Genomic DNA, 23,206 nt, shown 5'->3' with positions numbered 1-23,206 from the left:
GGTATGGCGGTGGGGAGGTGTCAGGGATCGGTGCGGGGGCCTTTGGCACTCAGGCAGGTTTAGCGACGGTGATGGGGAGGTGTTGGGGATTCTGCTGCTTAAACCTGCTTGAAGCCATTACTCAGTTAACTGGAAAAAGCAGTTAACCAATACACATCCAGTCCTGAGCGATTCAGATCATCATAAACTTACTGTAGTGGAAGGAAAGTATTCTGTCTAAAGGTTGGTGACTAGTGGAGTGCCACAGGGATCTGTTCTGGGGCTACCCGCTCTTTGTGGATTTTTTATAAATGACCTGGATGAAGAGGCGGAAGGATGGGTCAGTAAGTTTATGGATGACACGAAGGTTAGAGGAGTTGTGGATGGAGCTGAGGGCTGTTGAAGTTTACAAGAGTATATAGACAGGATGCAGAATTGGGCAGAAAAGTGGCAGATAGAGTTCAATCTGGATCAGTGTGAGGTGATGCATTTTGGAAGGACAACCAGAAGGCTGAATACAGGGTTAATGGTCCTTGGAGTCCAAACCCCTACATCCCTCAAGATCCCCATGCAGGTTGATAAAATAGTTAAGAAGGCCTATGGGACCTTAATAAAGGGATTGAGTTCAAGAGTAGAGAGGTCATATAACAACTCTTCAAATCACTGGTGAGACCACATTTAGAGTATTGTGTTCAGTTCTGGTCACCTCATTACAGGAAGGATGTGGAAGCTATGGAAAGGGTGCAGAGGAGATTTACCAGGATGTTGCCTGTTAACCTTGCCTCATAAGTCTTATGAGACAAGGTTAGCAGAGCTGGGACTGGAGTGTAGAAGGATGAGAGGAGACTTAATAGAGGTCTACAATAATATGAGAGGCATAGATAGGGTGGACAGGCAGCACCTGTTTCCCAGGGCAGGATCAGCAAACACCAGAGGACATCTGTGCAGAGTGAAGGGAGGGAAATTTAGTGGAGACATCAGGGTTAAGTTTTTTTACATAGAGAGTTGTGGGGGCCTGGAATGCCTTATGGTGGAGGCTGAAACATTGGGAGCATTTAAGAGACTCTTAGACAGACACATGGATGGAAGAAAAATAGAGAGGGTTTAGTACTTTTTTAAAAGAATATATGGGTCAGCACAACATCGAGGGCCGAAGGGCTGTAGTGCTGTAGTGTTCTCTGTTAAAATCAATGGAGAAATTGTAACAAACGTGCCTTTATTGTCATTCATCTTGCGATTTTGAATGTGTCTAATATATATCTTGTCTTTGATGCAATAGTTAATTTTAAATGGAAGTTTATTATTAAACAAATCCTGAATTAAGTGTTGAGACAACATTCTCTGTTAATTAAGCAGTTTGAAAGCCAGGAAGACACAAATGTTAATGATGGTCAGGCTGTTGAATAGGAGGATCTGTGATTTTGTGTTTAACATTACAATGGATTTTTCACATCTGACAGCAGGAAATTTGAATATCTCTCTAGCAGCCAAACCAGGAAGTCCCTTATTAGCATAGCATTCGCCTCCGCACACCTGCAACCTCTGTGACATTGTCGTGGTTACTGAGGTCCAAAAACGAGTCAGGTTTAACCTTTATTAGCAAGTAAAGGTTGAGATAAATCAAAGCCCGGACTCTGAAATGCCTGTTGCTATGAGACACTGCCCTTTTTATATACAGAATTTCAGTTACTTATCAATGTTTGACTTTGATTAATGTTTTGTGCCAATTAGCTCACCCTGGGTCCATTTTTCAGTCATGGTTCTCTTATCACTTCTCCTTGCGCTAAACTTATCTTCTTGTAACCGGCCTGTTTCAGAATCACTCGCCATTACCTCGTCCTGTCTAACTTCTCCTATCTGATCTCCTGTTACTCCTCTCATCTTGTTTAAATGCTTATTCTCCTGGTGCCTGCAACCACTATTATTTTCTTAGATTTAAGAAATCTTTAGGGTTAATGATGTTTTCTCTTTGGACTTGTGTTTTAAAGTTAGCAGTTTTGTGTAACCTTGGGGATGAAGATATTTTCCCTCTTTCATGTGTTTTAAAGTTAGCAGGATTTAGAGCAACAAATTCGACACATATTTTAATCAGCCAAATTTTCTACATACTGTGGCAGTTGCTTAATTACAGTAATATTTTCCATAAATAGTATAGTTGAAGTACATAGTAAATTGTTACATATTAAATTGTTACATAGTAATGGATTAATGAATGCATAATGAATAGTACATAAGTATATTTTCCATAACCTCTGTCCTCATTAGTTACTACTCTGTTAGATCTTGCAATTTCACCGGATCGGTCTCCAAGTTCATGATGCTCTCTGGCTGTGTCATTCTGAAGGGAACTACATTTGGCAGAGTGAGTGGGGATTTTACAGGATATAACCTACATGCTAAAGAGCCGGAATGAGTGCAACACTTACATCAACAGTGCTGAAGTGTTTTGAAAGGCTGATGTTTAAACATATTGTGACAGAATATAGATATGTTTTTGGGAGATAAATTGGGGCAGGTTTGTTAGTGTAGATCACATACAAACACTTTAAAACAGATCTTATTTAAAATACTGGAGCCCTGCAGACATGTTGGGGCCAACAGCCTTTGCAGAAGCTTTGGAGAGTGCCCAAGTGACTTCACTAATGGATTGTTGTTTACAGAAATGTTGAAGCCACAACTGTCTGCAGAGGAAATTGCTGTTCTAGGAGGGTCATGTGGTTTTTTGCAAGCAGAGAGAGTCAAACAGATTGTGTGTGTGTGTGTGTGTGTGTGTGTGTGTGTGTGTGTGAGAGAGAGAGAGAGGAAGACGGACAGAGAGACAGTTCAGTTCATCAGTTTTACAGTCAGCAGCAGCAACTGGGACTGGAACAGGACAAGCCGGCAAGCTTGTGGGAAACCCCATTTGGAAGACGGGTTGTGAGTGCTTAGTTCAGGCTGATCAAAGCCCTGTGGTTCATGCAAGAAGAGAGGACTGGCTGTCTAATGTTTCACTTGAAATAGGAGAATCAAAACACAGACTGTGGTGACCTGAAAGAAAGAGGTTATCATCTGGAGAACCCTGACGGGTCAAGTTTCATCAACAAGACACTGAAGTTGCTGATTAAAAAAGGAATCAGATGTGGGTGTCAGCGTACAACAAATCTTTCTCTGAAAACTGACAAGAACCTTCCTGAGTGGTAACCATTTATCTTTCAAGCACCAAAGCCTGGTGAACTTTATACATGTTAAACTCTGTGCACAGTATAAGAATTGCCTGCAACCAGTGAATTTGGAGGAATGATAAGTGAGATTGGACTGTGAACCAAATAACTTTTCTGAACTTATACACACATTACATACGCATGCGCTTAGAATTAGAAGGGGGTCAAGTTTGGTTAAGTAAGTCAATAGTGATAAGTTAAAGTGTGATTCTGTTTTCATGTTTAATGATAATTAAAAGCAATTTTTGTTTAAGTAACCATTTGTCTTGGTGAATATCTATTGCTGCTGTGTTTTGGGGTCCTCTGGGCTCATAACAATATCAAGTCCTGTCTGAGCAGTAACATAGATACATCCAGTTCACCTATCATAGGTTTACAGTGGATGCCATCTCACTGGCTCTACACAAAGCACCGGAACACCTGCACATGAAACATAAATTCATCAGGATGCTCTTTATCAACTACAGTTCGGCATTTAACACTGTCATCTCCTCAAAATTGATCAGCAAACTCCAAAACCTGGTACTCAACACCCACTGTATAATTGGAACATGGCTGAATGGTGCACCAACAACAACGTCACACTCAATGTCACCTAAACTAAGGGGCTGATTGTTCACCAGGAAGGGAAAGCCAGAGGTTTACAATCCAGTGATCACTGGGGATCAGAGGTGAAGAAGGTGAGCAAATTTAAATTCTTGCGACTCACTATCTCATGAAGAAAGCACATCAGCATCTTGACTTCCTCAGGAGTTTGCGGAGGTTTGGTACGACACCAGAAACCCTGGCAAATTTCTACAGATGTGTGGTGGAAAGTGTGCTTACTGGCTGCATCGCAGTCTGGTATGGAAACACCAATACCTTGAGTGTAAAGCCCTCCAAAAGGTAGTGGACACAGCCCAAAACATCACAGGTAAAACTCTTCCCACTATTGAGAACATCTATAGGGAACACTGATGTCAGAGAGCAGCAGCAATCATCAAGGAACCACAGCAAGGATCTGTACTCACTGCTACCATCAGAAAAGAGGTATCGGTACCATAAGACCCGAACTACCAGGTTCAAGAACAGCTGCTCTCCCTCCACCATCAGACTCCTCAACAACAAACTCAATCTGGGACTCATTTAAGGACTCTTACTTGAGCACTTCATTGATTTTTATTTATTCTCTCTGTATTGCACAGTCAGTTTGTCTACATTCATTACCTGTTCCTATTTCTTCATTTGTTTACAAAACTGGATACAGTTTGTTTTGCACTTCCAATAAGTTGTAATTCTGCCATGCCTGCAAGAGAAAGGATCTCAGGGTTGTATGTGATGTCATGGATGTTCTCTGACAATAAATCTGGAATCTGGATGGGCCTTTTCTTGGATTGGCAGCCTGGAATGAGAGTTAGGCCCTCAGGCTTGTAGGTTTACAGAACAAACTGTCAGAGGAAGTAGAGGCAAAGGGGGCAAGGTTCGCATAGTAGTTAGTGCAATGCGACCAGTTTTGGAATCCGCAGCTGACTGTAAGGAGTTTGTACATTTTCCCCAGGTTGGCGTGGGTTTCCTCCAGATCCTCTGGTTCCCCCCCAATGTTCAAAACATACCAGGGTTGTTGACAAATTGGGTATTTGGGTGGCACGGACTGGTGGGCCGGAAGGGCCTATTACTGTGTATAACTTAAAACCTAACAATGATAACATTTAGTCAGGGATATCAAATGGAATTGTTTGGAGAGATATGGACCAAATGCAGCTAAATGGGATTAGGGCCAATCTTGTCTATAACGGTCCAAATTAACATTTGGGGCTGGTCCCATTTGCTTGAATTTGATCTAACCCCTTCACAGCCATAGATCAGTCCAGACATCTTAGACTTTGCAATTGTATCTATTTCTAGAGTTTCCTCTGGCAGCTCATTCCATATACGGACCACCTCTTGAAAATGTTTCCCTTCCTCTCTCGCCTTAAACCTGTGCCCTCTAGATTGTCTACGCTGGAGAAGAAGATCAAGCATGCATTTTAACCATGCTCTCATGATTTTATAAACCTTTATAAGATTCCCTCTCAGCTCCCAACCTTCTAGGGTGTAAAAACCCAACCAAACCTGGCCCTTTTATAGTTAACATTAGTGATTTGTTAAAACAGGCTCCACTTACCTGCATAAAAGGTCCAAAGGTAGATTGGCAGGTCCAATGTGACCCAGGTTCCTTCTGCCAAGAGTGGTAGTGTCAGAGGTGTAGTGAAGTCGCTCCTCCTCCTGTGTAAAAGGATTGCCACTGAAAGTGGCTTCAAACAGGAAGGTAAGATGATTGACATCGTGCTGAGAGCCCAAATGCCCCGCTGCGCTGTCATAGAGCAACCGGTGGAGCTGTCAGGCTCATCCGCCACGTTCCTTCACGCCGCCCACTCCTGCTCCCTCATGCCTTCTGCCCCCTCACCCCTCCCTTCTCCCTCATGCCCCCTTCTCCGTCACTTCTCCCTTCTCCCTCACACTTCCAGCCCCCTCACTCCTCTCTTCTCACTCATGCCTCCCTTCTCCTTCACTCTCTCCGCTCCCTCACTCCACCTGCTCCCACGCCTCCCGCTCCCACGCCGCCCGCTCCCTCACGCCGCCCGCTCCCTCACGCCGCCCGCTCCCTCACGCCGCCCGCTCCCTCACGCCGCCCGCTCCCTCACGCCGCCCGCTCCCTCACGCCGCCCGCTCCCTCACGCCGCCCGCTCCCTCACGCCGCCCGCTCCCTCACGCCGCCCGCTCCCTCACGCCGCCCGCTCCCTCACGCCGCCCGCTCCCTCACGCCGCCCGCTCCCTCACGCCGCCCGCTCCCTCACTCCGCCCGCTCCCTCACTCCGCCCGCTCCCTCACTCCGCCCGCTCCCTCACTCCGCCCGCTCCCTCACTCCGCCCGCTCCCTCACTCCGCCCGCTCCCTCACTCCGCCCGCTCCCTCACTCCGCCCGCTCCCTCACTCCGCCCGCTCCCTCACTCCGCCCGCTCCCTCACTCCGCCCGCTCCCTCACTCCGCCCGCTCCCTCACTCCGCCCGCTCCCTCACTCCGCCCGCTCCCTCACTCCGCCCGCTCCCTCACTCCACCCACTCCCTCACTCCACCCACTCCCTCATGCTTCTCAAAAAATTAAAATCTTCCAGTCTTTGCAGAATCTTGATGAATGTCCTTTGCGCCCCCTTCCAACTTATTTGACATCCTTCCTACAGCTGGTGCCAAAAACTGCAAGTGGGATATCGGCGACACCTTGTACAACTGAATCATGAGGTCCCAACTTTTGTTCTCTCGACCCTGTCCAATATAGGCCAATGTACATTCCTGTCTTCCTCACCACCTTGTCCACCTGAACTGCTGCTTTCAGACAACTAAGTGAGTCTAACCCGAGGGCTCTGTTCCACAACACTCTACAGGGCACCACATCTGCTGCTCGAGTCCATCCCTTGGTAAACTTCCCAAAGTGCAACATCTCACACTTGTCAGAGTTAATTACCATTCACCGCACTTTCACCATCTTCCTTACTGATCCTCTTGTAAACAAACATCATTTCACACTAATTTTAGAAGTCACCTCATTGTGGTTGAAATAAAAGCACAAAATGCTGGAGAAACTCTTCAGATCAAAGAGAGTCCTTTATGTAGCAAAAGTAAAGATACAGAACCAATGTTTCAGGCTGGAGTCCTTCATCAATAACCATATAACAATTACAGTATGGAAACAGGCCATATCAATTTAAGTGAAACTCCACTAGTTCCACCTACCAGCTCCCTGCCCATAACCTCCAACCTCCACTTAAATGACAAAATTGACCCTGTTGCAACCACCTCTTCCAGAAGGTCATTCCACTCAGCCACCACTCTCTGAGTGAAGAAGGTGCCTCTCATGTTACTTCTAAACTTTATCCCCTTAACCCTTATGACCCCTCATTTCAATCTCTCCTACCCTCAAGGGGAAGAGCCTATTCACATTTACTCTATCTATCCTGTTCATAATTATATATCCCCTCTCAACCTTCTATGCTCCCAGTCTACTCAATCTTTCTCCGTATTCTAGACAATGCAATCCAGGCAACATTTTAGTAAATCTCTGTACCCTCTCTACCTTATTGATATCTTTCCTATAATTTGGAGACCAGAACTGCACACGATATTCCAAACTTGGCCTCACCAATGCCTTGAACAGTCTCATCATCATCTCCCAGCTCCTATATTCTAAGCCAAAAGCCTTCTTCACCACCCTGTCTACATGAGACTCCACCTCCAAAGAACGATGAACCGTTATTCCAAGATCCCTCTGTTCCTCTATCCCTCCCCTTCACTGCATTCATTGTATTTTGGTTATTCTTCCCAAAATGAAGAACTTCACACTTATCTACATTAAACTCCATCCCCTACCTTTCAGCCCACTCTTCTAAGCAGTCCAAATCCTTCTGCAGTCCACGAAAACCCTCCTCACTCTCCACAACACCCATTATTTTTGTATCATCTGCATATTTATACTCAACCAGTTTACCACCCCATCATCCAAATCATTAATGTAAATGAAGAACACCAAAGGACCCATCACTGATCCCTGAGGCACACTGCTCTTCACAGGCCTCCATCCTGACAGACAGTTAGGCATATTGTGGTAATTTCATGTATACCACTGGAATTGGTGTATTTTACTTACAAGACCACAAGATATAGGAGCAAATGTCTCCCACTCCCTGTAACCTTTGATACCCTAACTATTCAGATACCTATCAATCACTCCCTTAAATATACCCAAAGACACAGCCTACACTGGTGGCTGTGGCAGTAAATTGCAGAGGTTCACCTTTTTCTAGCTAAAAATGCCCTGTTTTAAATGGGCACTTTCAATCCTGAAGTTGTGCCTTGATTCCTTTACCTTGGGAAATGCCTTTGCTACTCTGTCCAGGCCCTTCAACATTCAAAATGCCTCTATGAGGACCCTTCATATTCTTCTGAACACTGTCTCTTCATTCCAGGAATCATTCTTTGGAATCTTCTCTGAACCCTCTCCAATTCAGCACATCCTTTCCTAAATGAGGAGCCCAAAACTACCCCATTCTCCAAGTGAGGCTTCACTAGTGCCTCAACATCACATCCATGCTCCGATGGTCTCTTCCTCAAGAAATGAATGCCAGCAATGCATTTGCCTTCTTCATCACTGGCTCAGCCTGGAGTTTAAGCTTCAGGGTGCCAACACTAGGACTCCCAAGTCCCTTTGCACCTCTGAATTTTTTTTTTAAACAGGCCATTTCAGCCCATGAGCCCGTGCCACCCAATTTACTCCCCATTAACCTACAGAGTCAGTACATTTTGAACAGTGAGAGGAAACCGGAGCCCACAGGGAAAACCCACGGAAACAGGGAGAGAAACTACAAAGTTCTTACAGACAGCGTAGGATTCGATCCCCGATCGCTGGCGCTGTAACAGCATTGCATTAAACCACTATGCCAACTGTGTTGCCCTTTTGAATGAGCTCCTCATCCAAATAATAGTCTGAACTTTTATTTTTTGCCCCCCTTCCCCCCAAACGAGCTTGACTCTACACTTTCCAACACTGGGTTTCATTTGCTGCTTCTCTGCCCATTCTTCTAATCTATCTGAGTCTCTGTCCAGCCTCCTCACTACCTGCCCCTCCACCTATCTTTGTATCATCTGCAAACTTGGTCATAAAACCATTAATTGTGCAATCCAAATCATTAAAAATACCTTGTAAAAAGAAGTGGCCCTTGTGGTACACAACAGGTTAGCAGTAGCAAACAGAATATAATCCAGAATACAACTCCAGCAGGTACAACAACTCCTGCAGGTACAACCACATCCTCCTACCATCTTCCTGGCCAACATACAGTCCTTGGAGAACAAACTTGATGAATTCCAAGCCAGGTTTCAGCATCGGAGAGACATCAGGGAGAGCTGTGTGATGTGCTTTATGGAAATATGGCTAAATGCAGACATTCCAGCTACAGCGCTGCAGGTCAAGGGCTACACCCTCCATTGGGGTGACAGAACACCGATGACTGGAAAAACCAGGGCAGGCGGCATTTGTGTCATCATCAATTCATCATGGTGCACAGATCTGATGGTCTGGTCCCCCGACCTGGAACCTCTGGTGATCAAGAGCCACCCATTCTGTCTGCCGAGGGAGTTCACCACCATCATCCTGGTCGCAGTGTACATTCTGCCCCAGGCTAACATCAGGCTGACATTGGAGGGACTGAACACTGTGATGAACAGCCATGAGACAGTACATCTGATGCCGTCACCATGATTGTGGGAGACTTCAATCAAGCCAACCTGAAAAGTGTCTGACAAACTACCACCAGCAGGTCACATGCGAGACCAGGGGAACCTACCACTCGACTACTGCTACTCACCATGAAAAACGCATATCGAGCCATACCACGACAGCACTTTGGCAAGTCTGATCACCTAGCTGTATATCTACTCCCGGCGTACAAGCACACACTGAGGACCACTGCACCAGTGGTGAAGATCGAAAGTATGGTCGAGGGAGGTGGAGAAGCGTCTGCAGGACTGCTTTGAATCAGTGGACTTGATCATATTCAATGACTCATCCATAGACTTGAATGAATATGCAACAGGTGTCACTGACTTCATCAAGACCTGCGTGGACAACTGGCTGCCCACGTGCACATACCCCTGTATGGTTTTCCAACCAGAAGCTTTGGATCAATCAGAGAATTTGCAACCTGCTGAGGGCAAGAACAAGGACGTTTAAGACGGGGAATCATGATCTTTACAAGACTTGCAGGTACAGCCTGCGGAAGGCCATCTCCGAAGCAAAGAAGCAATTCTAAAGGTAATTAGAGACAGCGACAGATACAAGCCAGATATGGCAGGAAGTGCAGGCTATTACAGCCTATAAAGAGAGTGTGAATACTATACTGTGATGCTTCACTACCCGATGTGGAGGAAAATCTGAACACAAAGGGTTAAGGGTTCACCCATAAGTTGCTTACAAGAACATACAAGAGTCAGTATTGCTTAAGTGGAGGCAGGGAACCTCGAGGTTGTGATGTATCTGCAGACACGCTTATCTGCACACATGATAAGCTTTCTGTGAAACAATGATTAAATTATTGCCAAATGTTGCAATGATAAACTATTGTCAGGTTGACCGCAACAGGAAGCCCACATGCAGGAAGGCACTGCCATTTATTGTATATACACTCTGTTAAAACTGGCTGTGAGCAGAGCAAGCTCAGGCTGGGTGTTGGGCATGCTCTCCAAGATATCTTGCTAATAAAACTCTTCCGAAGAGTTACCCTGATGTCGGAAGTTGATTCTTTCTCCGCAACACTCGATTAGTTGAACACCTTCTATGCCTGTTTTGAGAAGGAGAATGCAACAGTACCTACTAGAATGCCTGCAAAAGGCTGCCTCTGAGGACGACATCAGAACATCTTTCAGGAGGGTAAACCCTCGCAAGACGTTAGGCCCTGAATGTACCTGGCAGGGTAATGAAAACCTGTGCCAAGCAACTAGCTGGAGAGTTCACAGACATTTCAACCTCTCATTGCTGCAGCCAGAGGCCTCCTGCTGCTTCAAAAGGGCATCAATCATCCCGATGCCCAAGAAGAGTAGCGTGAGCTGCCTCAATGACTATCACCCAGTCGCACTAACTTCTACTGTGATGAAATGCCTTGAGAGGCTGGGTCATGGCCAGAATTAACACATACCTAAGCAAAGATCTGGACCCACTGCAATTTGCCTATCGTCACAATCGCTCCATGGCAGATGCAATATTGCTGGTTCTCCACTCAGTTCTGGATCACCTTGAAAACTCATACATACGGCTGCTCTTCATCGACTACAGCTCTGCCTTCATCACCAATATTCCCTCAGTGCTGGTCAAGAAGCTACAAACTCTTGGCCTCTGCACCCCACTCTGCAATTGGATCCTTGACTTCCTCATTGGAAAACCACAGTCAGTGTGAATTGGAAATAACTTCTCCTCCTCACTGATCAACAACACAGGCACACCCCAAGGATGTGTGCTTAGCTTACTGCTCTACTCGTTATACACCCATGACTGTGTGGCCAGGCACAATTCCAATGCTATCTACAAGTTTGCTGATGACACCACAGTTGTCAGCAGAATCAAAAACAACAATGAGAAAGCGAACAGGAGAGAGATAGATCAGCTCATTAGGTGGTGTAAAAACAACCTTGTGCTCAACATCAGCAAAACCAACAAGATGATTGTGGACTTCAGGAGGAAGTTAGGGGAACACGACCCAATCCTCATTGAGGGCTCAGTAGTGGAGAAGGTCAAGAACTTCAAATTATTGGGTGCCAACATCTTTGAGGATCGTCCTGCAGCCTCCATGTCAATGCAATCACAAAGAAGGCTCGCCAGCGGCTATACTTTGTGAGGTATCTGAGGCGGTTCAGTATGTCACTGAAGACTCTCAAAAACTTCTACAGATGAACTGTGGAGAGGATTCTGGCTGGTTGCATCACTGCCTGGTATGGAGGCACCAACTCTCAGGACAAGAGGGATTTTAATTTGGCCTGCGATATCACAGGCACCAGACTTCACTCCATCAAGGTGGTGTCTTAAAAAAGCAGCCTCTATCCTCAAAGACCCCACTACCCAGGCCACACCCTCTCCACTCTGCTACCATCAGGGAAAAATATACAGGAGCCTAAAGATGACCACTCAGCGGTACAAGGACAGCTTCTACTCCGCTGCCATCAGATTCCTGAATGATCAATGAACCAAAGACACTGCCTCACATTTCGTGCACTACTATTGTTATTTTTATTTTATTTTTGTATAGTAATGTTGTAAGATGGTTATAATTTGTATGTTTGCGCTATGATGCTGCCACAAAACACTGAATTTCATGACTGCTTAATGACAATAAATCCTGATTCTGATCCCTTTATTCCATCCTGTTATCCTTCCAGTAATTCCATTGGTCTCATTGTGTGAAGCAACCTCATGTGTGGCACCTTGTCAAAGGCTTTTTGAAAGTCTAATTGTACAACATGCACAGAATACAAGATTATTTTATTGTCATGTAATAAAACAGAAAATATATTATTCAAATTTTTCTTTAGTCAACCATAAGGCAAAGATTCATCATCAAAAGAAATTGCCAAAACTGGGATTCGATTCTTAAATTAGTTAATACTTCTTTACTATGTGCTCGACATTCTCTTATTCAGTTCAAGGATGTACATCAGACTTGCATAAATTATCCCGTTTATTTCCTGATGTAAATCCCTGATGTGACAGATGTAACGATGGGGAAGCAACCTTGATACACACGTTCTGGTCTTGTCAAGTTCTTCAACCTTATTGGAGGGAGATTTTTCATATTTTATCAATAATATTACGTGTTAATATTGAACCTAATCCTTTAATGGCTTTGATTGGAGTGTTAGATGATATTCATGAGTGATTTTCTTCATCTAATTGTCAAGTCATACTAATTACAACTCTAACAGTATGAAGAGCTATCCTATTGAAATGGAAAGATCCTGTTCCAGCCACGAGTACTCAGTGGTCATGTCATGTCTTGTCTTAATTTAGAAAAGATTAGGTGTTTTCTGTTGTATGCTAATGCTAATATTCAAAAATTTGGAGTCCTTTTATGGACTATTTTCGTGCTCATTAAATTTGTTTGACTTGATCATTGAATTTATTTATTTATGGATGTGGTTTTTCCTTCAGTTAATGTTTTATAGATTCAGCAGAGCGACACGACCTTTAATTTTACATCAAAACTTCCCAGGTTTTTTTTTCTGTCGGGGATTAAAGTTTTTTTTTTCATTGTTTTTTTTTAAAATCTTTCCGACAACATTGTATGGAGAAGGGGTGTATCATTATTGTTTTATTTTTGGAAATGTACTTATATTCTTCATATTTGGTAACCTTGTGTTCTCTATACAATGTGCTCTTGTTCTATAAAACTCAATAAAAAGGTTGAAGGAGAAAAGAAACCGCCCAGCTCCCCTTACAGTCAGAGAAAGAAAAGCAAAAGAGAGCATGGATTCACCTCCAGCAAACCTGCAGCCCCCGCAGCTTCAGTCCAGTCTAAACCATCCGCAACCCGAGCTCCAGACCAGAACCTCCAACGCGGTCAGGATTCCTTCGGTGCCCTCAATGCCCTCTTACATCCCCATTCCGATACCGAGTACCCCTTCAGCCAGCCTCAAGCCAGTCTCCAGCAGTCCGCAGCCTGGTGCGAATGCCTTAACCATGATTGCCAGCTACCTGCATCTTGCGTGGGTTCCTTGCCTCGAGTCACCAATGATTCTTTGTCTAGTCTGCATGTGTCGTCCTCAAAAAAAATTGCAGTAGATTTGTCAGGCAAGATTTTTAAACTTATTGTCATCAGATTGTACATGTATAACCTAACAAAACAGTGTTCTCCAGTCCTCGGTTCAAAATATGCAGACACACAGCCAGACATAACACTCGTACAGACAAACGATACATATGCAGGAGAAATATTCATGTATACAAATAAATAGATATTGTCTTGTAAACCCTAGAATCTTAGGTTGTTGGTTAATCTAGTCATTCAGCATTCTCATTGCCTGCAGGAAGAAAAGATTTCTCAGCTTGTCCATGCTGGCTCTTTCCCAATTGGAGTAGTTGAAAGATGCTGTGTGCATGGTGGTAGGGGTCCTCAACGACAGTGACAACAATCCCCATAGATCACCTCAATGGGTAGGGGGAAGGGAGACCCCAGTGACCCTCTCTGCCACTCTTATGGTCCTGTGGATTGATCTAATTCTCTACAGCAATTGTAGCACATTGTGATGCAGTCAGCCAAGATGCTCATATTATAGCTCTTGTGGAAGGTTAACATAATGGCAGTCGGTAGCCTTGCCTACTTCAGTCTTCTCAGGAAGTGCAGTCACTGTGGCATCTTCCTGACAAGTGAGGAGACGTTGAGTGTCCAGAAAAGGTCACTAGTTAAGTGAACTCCAAGGAACTTGGTGCTCTCCACTCACTCTAGTGCAGAGTTGTTGATATGTAGTGGAGGGTGGTCGTCTCTGGTCCTCTGAAGTCCAGTCATTTCCTTTGTCTTGCCCACGTTGAACCTCAGGTTGTTATTCTTTCACAATATGGTCATCTGCAAACTTGATGACTTTAGCTGGATCTAGCAATGCAGTCTTGGGTCAGTAGCATGAACAGGAGTGGGCTGAGTACACAGCCCTGTGGCATACCTGTCCTTTGTGTGATGGTGCTTGATGTTCTGATTCTGATGTTCAGCTAACAGGTCTGTAATTTCCTCTCTTCTGCCATCCTCCCTTTATAAAGACCAGAGCAACATTTGCAATTTTCCATTTCTCATGAACCATGCCAAAGAAAGGGCACTTATGACCTATGTGACTTATGACCATACAAACATACAACCTGAAAATAAATACTGTATATTTTTTTTAAATAAAGAAAAAAATATATGTAAATATATAAATTGTACTGAATGTACTGAATCTTGGAAGATCATTACCAATGCCTCCACAATCTCTATAGATACTTCTTTCAGAACCTGAGGATGCATTGCATCTAGTCTGGGAGACTTATCTAACCTTACCATTTAGCTTCCCAAGCACCTTCTCTCTGGTGATCGTGACTGCACTCTCCTCTTTTTCCTGTCACCCTTGAAATTCCAGTGTTTTGCTAATGTGTTCCTCCTTGTCTCCCATTATGTCTCCAGCATTGTTCTCAATCAGACCTATATCTACGCTTGCCATTTTAAAAAAACTTTTAATCTACTTTTTTGGAGTATTTTATTTAAGAATTTTAAAACCACATCCATGTATACATATTCAATAAAGCTACAAAAGAAAAAAATACACATGCGATGTAGATATATCCACAAACCATCCCTCCCTCCCTTCCCCCTCCACCCATCCTCCCCCACAAAATATATCAAAGAAAGAAAAAAAGAAAAAGGAAAAAAAGAAAAAGTTGGCAGGTTAAAAAAATCTGAATACTAATATAATGGAACTGGGGGTTACCCACAGGATGTTCTTTCAGAGAATCCTTCAAATTTTCAAGCTCCATATTTTTGAAAAAATTGATACTTATTACATAAATTATGCTATTTTCTCAAGTGGAATAGAACACAATTCTGCATGCCACCTCTCCAACCCTAAATCCATACCTGATTTCCATGTAATGGCTATGCATTTCCTAGAAACAGCTAAAGCCAGTCATAAAAATTCAATTTGATGCAGAGTTAATCTTAATTTAGGACTAACCACTTTAATACTGCCCAAGAAAAATAACATCAGGTCCTTTGGGAGTTTTCTCCAAAAAATTTCCTACCTCTAACCAAAAAGGTTTTACTCTGAGACTCTCCCAAGTAGAATGAAAAAATGAACCGACTTCCTGAATCTATTAGTGTTGGATTCAAATTTTTTTAAAAATTTTTGAGGAGTTAAATATAATTGATGTAGAAAATTATAATGAACCAATCTAGATCAAACATTAATAATTTTTCTCTTTTTTTTGACATAATTGCATCATCATTTTCATCTATTTAAATCAACCTCCCATCTTAACCTCGATTTATGAATTTCTAACAGGAGCTGCTTTTTGAAGTTATCTACTTAAAAATAGCTTTTTAATATCCTTTTTGATATTATTTCCTCATTTCTTTTTGAAGTTCAGTTTCTAAAGTCCTTCTTGGTTGCCTTCTGTATGCTTTTGAAGGTTTCCTGTCCTCTTTCTTTCCACTAATTTTTTGCTTCCTTGTACAGGTGGTCCCTGACATATGCCTGAGTTCCATTGTGATTGATCGGTCGGACCTGGAAATGGACACGTTGGGCGTATGTTACTCTGGGCCTACGTTCATCTCCCCCACCTGGAGCACCAGGTCTGCCATCTCCTTCGTGTCCTGAAAACAGAACACATTCGGCAGCAGCGGTGTCTCAGCACCATCCTGGCTCGTGGCCACCGCCATGTTGGTCCATCAAAATAAACAGCTCCAGAATTTGCAGGACCTGGTGCAGAATTTATATATTTACATATATTTTTTCTTTATTTAAAAAAAAATATACAGTATTTATTTTCAGGTTGTATGTATGTATGGTCGTAAGTCACATAGGTCATAAGTAGGGGTCCACCTGAATGCCCTTTCTTTTGCTTTTAGCTTAGCTTTGATTTCTCTTTGTCTGCCACAGTTGTGTCAATTTTCAATTCAAAGTTGTTTTTAGAATATCCTTTATTTCTTCCTTATTTCTTGCAGAAACTCCAGGCTTTGCCGCTCTGCCATCCTCCCTGCTCATCTCTCCAGTCAACTTTGGCCAGTTCCTCTCTCTGCAGTCCCCCTTATTCCACTGGTATATTGACACCTCTGATTCTAGTTTCTCCCTCTTCAACTGCAGGGTGAATTCTATATTATGATCACTAAGCCAGTGGTGCTCAGTCTTTTTTCCCCACTCCCATGCCATTGGTGCTCTGCAGTTTGTAAGGGATTACTTAAGGTGTGTGAGTGGAAAGCAAAAGGTTGAGAACCATTGACCTAAGGGTTCCCTTACCAACTCTGGTTCATGACACAATACCCAATCCAGAATTGCCATTTACCTGGTCAGCTCAGCCACAAGTTGTTCGAACCATAGATTCTGATTTGATTCCTGAGGATTGGAAATAGCAAATGTCACCCCACTATTCAAGAAGGGAGGGAGGGCAGCAGAAAGGAAATTATAGATGGGTTAGCCTGACATCAGTGCTTGGGAAGATTTTGAAGTCAATTGTCAAGGATGAGGTTACAGAATCCTTGAAGGCACATGACAAGATAGGCCAAAGCTAGCATGGTTTCCTTCAAGGAAAATGTTGGTGGACAAATCCATGGGATTTTTTTGAAGAAGTAACAAGCAAGTTGGATAAAGGAAATACAGTGGATGTTTTGAGTTTGGATTTTCAGAAGGCCTTTGACAAGGTGCTGTACATGAAGCTACTCAACAAGTTATGAGTCCATGGCATATCAGGAAAGATACCAGTGAGCACAGAGCATTGGCTGATTGGCAGGAAGCAGAGAATTGGAATACAGGGATCATATTCTTGTTGGTTGTCAGTTGCTAGTGAAATTCCACAGGGGTTGGTGTTGCATCTTTTTTATGTTACATTAATGATTTAGATTGTGGCTTTGTGGTCAAGTCTGCAGATGATATGAAGGGAGGTGGAGGAGCATGAAGTGTCGAAGAAACACAAAAGGCTGCAAAAAGACATTGACAGATTGGACAATGGGCAGAGAAGCTGCAAATGAAATACAATGTCTTGCACTTAGGTAGAAAAAATAAATGGCAGACTATTCTTTAAATGGGAAGAAAATTGATAATTCCCAGATGCAAAAGGGACCTGGGACCTTGTGCAGGATACCCTGAAGGTAAACTTGCATATTGAGTTGGTGGTGAAGAAGACAAATGCAATGATTTCAAGAGGAATAGAATACGAGACAGGAATGATGTTGAGGCTTTATAAGGCCCTGGTGTGAGCTTGTGTGGAGAATTGTGGGCAGTTTTAGGGTCCTCATTGGTGATATCAGAGAAGGTTCACAATTATGATTCCAAAAATGAAAGAGTTATCATGTGAAGAGTGTTTGAAAGCTCTTGACCTGTTCTCATTGGAATTTAGGAGAATGAGGGGGATCTCATTTCACCATTTCAAACATTGAAATGTGTGGACAGAGTAGATGTAGAAAGGTTGTTTCCCATGGTGGGAGAGTCCAGGACAAGAGGGCACAACTTCAGGATTGGCGAGTCTGCTTAGAACAGAGATGCAGAGGAATTTCTTCAGCCAGAGTGGTAAATCAATGGAATTTGTTGCCACGGGCAGCTGTGGAGGTCAAATCATTGGGAGTCTTTAAGGTAGAGATTGATTGATTCTTGATTATTGGGGAATCAAAGGTTATGGGGAAAAGGCCGGGCAATGGGACTGTGGCAAAATGGATCAGCTCAAGATTAAGTGGCAGGGTGGACTCAATAGCTTATTTCTGCTCCTAGGTCTTATTCCACAAATTCTCTCTGAAAATTCAGGCCTAACCTCAATGACTACTGCCACATGGCTTTGATGGTGATGGAATTCATCAAAGCATACCTCCCAGAGACACTACTCCTATTTCAATTTGCCTAGTCAGAACCATTGTACTGATTATGCTATAGCCTTGACCTTCGACTCCATTTGACCCACCTGGAGAACAATGCCTTATACGCCAGGCTGCTGTTCATTGACTTCTGCTCGGCATGATCCTCCTAATGGAAAGGCCACAGCCTGCACTAATCCTTGGTTGGATGTGAATATCAGTACAGCTGTCGATTGCAAGGAGAATAAGATCTTTTGCTCTCACATGCAGTCACTGGGTGATATAAGACAGCTGAGTGAACAACTTACTCCACCAGTTCCATGCAAGTCCTGTGGTGCCCACATAATCATTGGGTTAATGAAACACTATTACGGTGACAGCGACCTAGGTTCGATTCTGGCCTGGTCTGCAAGGAGTTTGTATGTGCTCCCCATAGGTTTTCTCCAATGTTCCAAAGACGGACAGGATTAAAAGTTTAATTGGTCACATTGAGTTAAACAAAATAATGTGCAGTTGCTGGGGTCAAGTGCAAAACAGCCTGTTCTACATCATTCATCGGAAGGGTAAAAGTTGAATGGCTCAGGCCTGAAATGTTGATGATTACCCTTTACTTCCCACCAATGTTACTTGACCTACTGAGTTTCTGCAGCACATTTGTGTGTATTTGGGCAGGGCAGACTCGTGGGTGGCAAGGCTCCATTACTATGCAGAAATATTTGCATAAACATAGAAAGAGCTTAAAAGGAGGAAGTAATGATGGAATATGTCCCAGAAGCAGTAATACCACTTATTTGGTATTGCGAATATCACAATTAAAAATATTAGTTGTATTGTTAACTGAACTGGCTTCATTTGTGGGGATCCCTTTTCCTGCTATACTTTAATCATACACTAGGTATTTTGGATCCTGTATCCAAGTTGTTAATGTACATTTCAAACAAGGTCACACATTTCTCATTTGAAAAGCATTATTCCATCTCCACCCTCTGCCTCCTATCACATAGCAAGTGTGGTATCCAATTATCCAGTGCATCTTGCATATTGTGTGCCTGAACCTTCTGAGCTAACCTACCACGTGGCACCTTATCAAATGCCTTCATAAAGTTCATACGTTCACTGTTGCCTTCATCAATCTTTTTTTACTTTCTCAAGTTGCGAGACAAAGACAGTGAGTCCCACAAAGGATGCAAAATTAGGCTCTGGTAAGATAGTTCTGTGGGAGGAACAAGTCAAGCTAAGAACACCTGTAAATCTTTGGCAAGGTTTTTCAAAAAAAAGTTTATGATCAATTGACATGGGGAAGCATTGTGCATTCATTTTTTTTATATATTATTACACAAGATCAAGTTCTGCAAGCAAATCCCATTCTACATTCAATCCCTGGAATCTTCAATATAAACAACAACGTACAATATTGCAAACACAAATTTGTTCCAAAACAGGGCAGTTGCTGCATGGAGGTTCACCAGTGCAATGAATACTGCAGAGGACTTGCTGGTTGTAATTCAAACATAAAACAAATTCTATTTAGTCTCCATTGGGTCAAGAACTTACTCTCTGTTCAACTCTGCATGCTGTTCAACTCTTCATAAAACTGCAACCCCAAATTAGAAGGACAGCAAGTCTAATCTACAAAACCCACTGATCCTGTGAAAGTTCTGTTGTCCAACAGCTAGAAATAACATCATCTACTCTCTACAATGGTACGAAGCCACAGGTTAAAACAGTCTTAATGACTTGGTCTCAGCATTATGTCCAAATGAAACTACAATATTGAACATGATTTGGTCAACTATCTAACAATGTGCAGATAGGTGCCAAATTCTGGTCATTTTGCAATGAAGTTCAATGTGTTTGTTTTAAAACAAATTCAAATAGCTAAAATTCTGAACATGATTAAACCAAGAATTTCTTGGAGACCTGGGCAAATGGGTAAACTGAAAGATTACTGGAGCATGTTCCATGAAATATTTGATGTTAAAGAGGTTGCCAGAAAAACTCAAACTCAATAGTTTAGCAAAAACAGAAGACAAAGTTTGCCTCGTGGAAGTGTAGTGATCATGGCTCTGAATTACAAGAGCATGTCGACGGCACGGTTGGTATTGTGGTTAGTGCAATGCGGTTACACCACCAGTAATCGGGACTGGGGTTAAAATCCTGTGCTGTAAAGAGTTTGGACATTCTCCCCATATGTGCGCAAGTTTTCCCCGGGGGCTCTGCTTTCCTCCCACCCTTCAAAATGGGTGTGGGGTGGGGGGGGGGGGGGGTTATAGGCCTATTGAGTGTAATTGGGTGGCAGAGACTCATGGGCCTAAAGGGCCTGTTACTGTGTTGTACATAGAAATAAAAAGTTAACATGAGCTAGCTTATCCAGAATTTAGAAAAGCCTCAGGATGAGAGAGGAAGGGCCCTGAAAGACATTTGATTGAAATGTTCACAAATGACAAGAACAAACAAGGATCCAGTGGATTGGAATCACTGAACTTCAGGGCAAGTCTAAAACCTAAGAGCCAAGTTAGAAATCAACAATTCTGCAGATAAAGATAGAAATTAAGAACGATCTTCCCTATACATTGTTAACTTAACTGATACCAATGGTTTTGATAAGCCCAGATATGAAGAATCAAAAGCTCATCCAGGCAAACTGTTTCTGAGGGAAAGCAGTCCATGTTTTGGATCAGGGCCCTACCTCAGGACAGTGTAAAGGTGGAGGAGTGGGGAATTCTCAAAGGGGAGGAGTGAAGCAAAAGGCAAGAGATGAGATGGAAATTGGCTCAAATCAGGCGAGAAGGGGTGTGAGCACTGACCACTAGCAGGAAATGGGGTTAGAACAGGACCTCATCACAATAATGTGAAGTAATGGGAGAGTAGCCTACCTGAAGTTGGAGAATTCAGTCTTCATCCTAGAGATTGCAAAGTGCCCAGGTGGAAGACAAGATGTTCCTTGTTTACATTGGGCCTCACTGTGCAGTGGAGGAAGCTACAAAGCAGCAAGTGGACTTGGGAGTGGGATTATAAATTAAAGTGAGAGGTAAATGGAAGCCCAGGGTCATCCCTGCAGCCTGAATAAAGCAATCCTCCAAACTGTGTTTGGTTTTCCGGTGGAGCGGAGGCCACATTGTTAAAACTGAATGCAGATTAGTTGCTTCACCTGGCTGGGCTCCTGGACGTTGGGAAGAGAAGCAACTGGGCAGGTGTTGTATTTTCTTTGTGTGCAGGTGCTGTGAGAGGTGGGAATACTCAGTCGGTGCAGAGTGAATGATCCCTGTGAAAATCAGAAAGGGAGGAAGGAAGGGATCAGATTTGAGCTGGTGGAAATTGTAGAGAACACATTGAATGGAAGGCTGAAAGGGACTGCTGGAGACAATTTTACCAATGAGATCTCTGGGCATACCAGCAATAGGTGACCATGTGAAGCCTGGAAATGACAAAGTTATAATCATACTTTAATATCAACATAAACTCTGGAACTTTGTATCCTTTCAACATTTGAAGGAGGATAAATAATGATTATAGAAACTCTGGAAAACGTCATTGCACCTTCTGAAGTGAAGAGTGACAGATCTTCCAGAACTCAACCATTGCAAATGGAACAAAATCTAAAAAAGTCATTACATTTAACTGTAGCTGCAGACCACCAGAATGGCAAGGTTCAAACCCCAAGAAGTCATCTTGAGGAATATGCAAAATCCCTAAATTTTGATTTCAATTGGTGGATATCTGAACATAATTTTTTAAAGGAATCTCAGTTTGAAACTCTGAGAAGCACCAAAGCAATAAAAGATTTGCTATGCTGTCAGTTAACAAAAGGGAATGAGGAACTTGTCTTTATGCACAGAATTCCAAAACACTCTCCTTTACAGATAGTTTGGTCTCACCTTTTGTGAGGACTTAATGTAGAACTAGGGATAGAGACAAAAAATATACATACCTAGTTACTGACTGATTTATCCACTTCATGCCAGGGCACAGTAAAGCCCCAGCAATCCTTCCTTTGTTCAGCACAACTTTGTGAACTTTGAAGCTGAGAAAGCACGGTCTATCAAACTACTGCTTCATGAGTGGCAAGAATCTAGATTTCTAATTTAGGATTTAAGACACATACACCAGATCCAAATTAAAATGACTCTAATCCCACTGAGATATTCCATACCCAAGTTTATACCGAGGCTGAACTTTTATCCATGACCTCACAGTTGTACCACAAAAATGCACACCTGTCGCTGTGTGCACAATCCAGTTATTGCAGCATGTAAACTGGGTGTACATCTGCATTGCTCTGTGCATTTGCACATCTGGGTCTGTCTGAAATTGGTACAGCCATGTGCTCCCAGCTGCCTCTGGTGAGCTGCTTCCAAATGGACGGTAAAGTCTTCTATCGTTCTGAGTTTCCAGATGCTGAGAGTGACGACTGTGCACAGATCTTCTTTCCACACTGTCATTAAACTTGAAAGCAGCAACATTTGTGCACAAACCTGAGGCAAGGGTGGAACAATGGCCTGAAGGCTTCCCTCCTTCAACAAACAAATGCCAGGCAGCAGCACAAGCTTTATGCTATTTGCAAGGTATAACTTAGATGGGGAGTTTTCTGAGTTGTTCGTATGTCATGAAGAACTGAAAGTCACAGTTAAGTAAATAATGAAACTCAAATTTATAACATAATTGTCTTCAGAGAATACAGTCAGAGAGAAGTGCTCATGTTACAAATCTGCAGATGCTAGAACCAAGAGAATAGGACAAGGAGGGAATAGGACGAGGAGGAGATCACCCAGTCCCACTTCGAACATTCAACATGTTGCTGGCAGATCTACACTGGCCTCACATCCTCTTGTGCCAGTTCCCCATAACCTTCAATTTTAAGTTCATTATTATCTGACTGTAGACACACAACCAAGCAAAACATGGTTTTATCTGATTTCAAATAGTTACTCATCTACTTGCATTGAATAATC

At 43.1% G+C, this 23,206-nt stretch overlaps 1 protein-coding gene across 2 annotated transcripts in view; it reads right to left on the bottom strand.

Moving 5' to 3' along the window:
* Positions 1-19,513: 19,513 nt before the first annotated feature.
* Positions 19,514-23,206, bottom strand: part of slc25a14 (solute carrier family 25 member 14) — a 45,245-nt gene continuing 41,552 nt past the window's right edge. For both annotated transcript variants that reach the window (XM_069893772.1, XM_069893773.1), the window contains exon 9: positions 19,514-22,868. In XM_069893772.1, the coding sequence (XP_069749873.1) occupies positions 22,827-22,868 (42 nt within the window). In that variant the 3' untranslated portion in view covers positions 19,514-22,826. The remainder of the gene's footprint in view (positions 22,869-23,206) is intronic.

Source organism: Narcine bancroftii, chromosome 8 (genome assembly GCF_036971445.1).
Source record: "Narcine bancroftii isolate sNarBan1 chromosome 8, sNarBan1.hap1, whole genome shotgun sequence".
NCBI lineage: Eukaryota > Metazoa > Chordata > Chondrichthyes > Torpediniformes > Narcinidae > Narcine > Narcine bancroftii.
The sequence above is the reverse complement of the archived record's forward strand: the minus strand, read 5'-3'. Positions and strand labels throughout refer to the sequence as shown.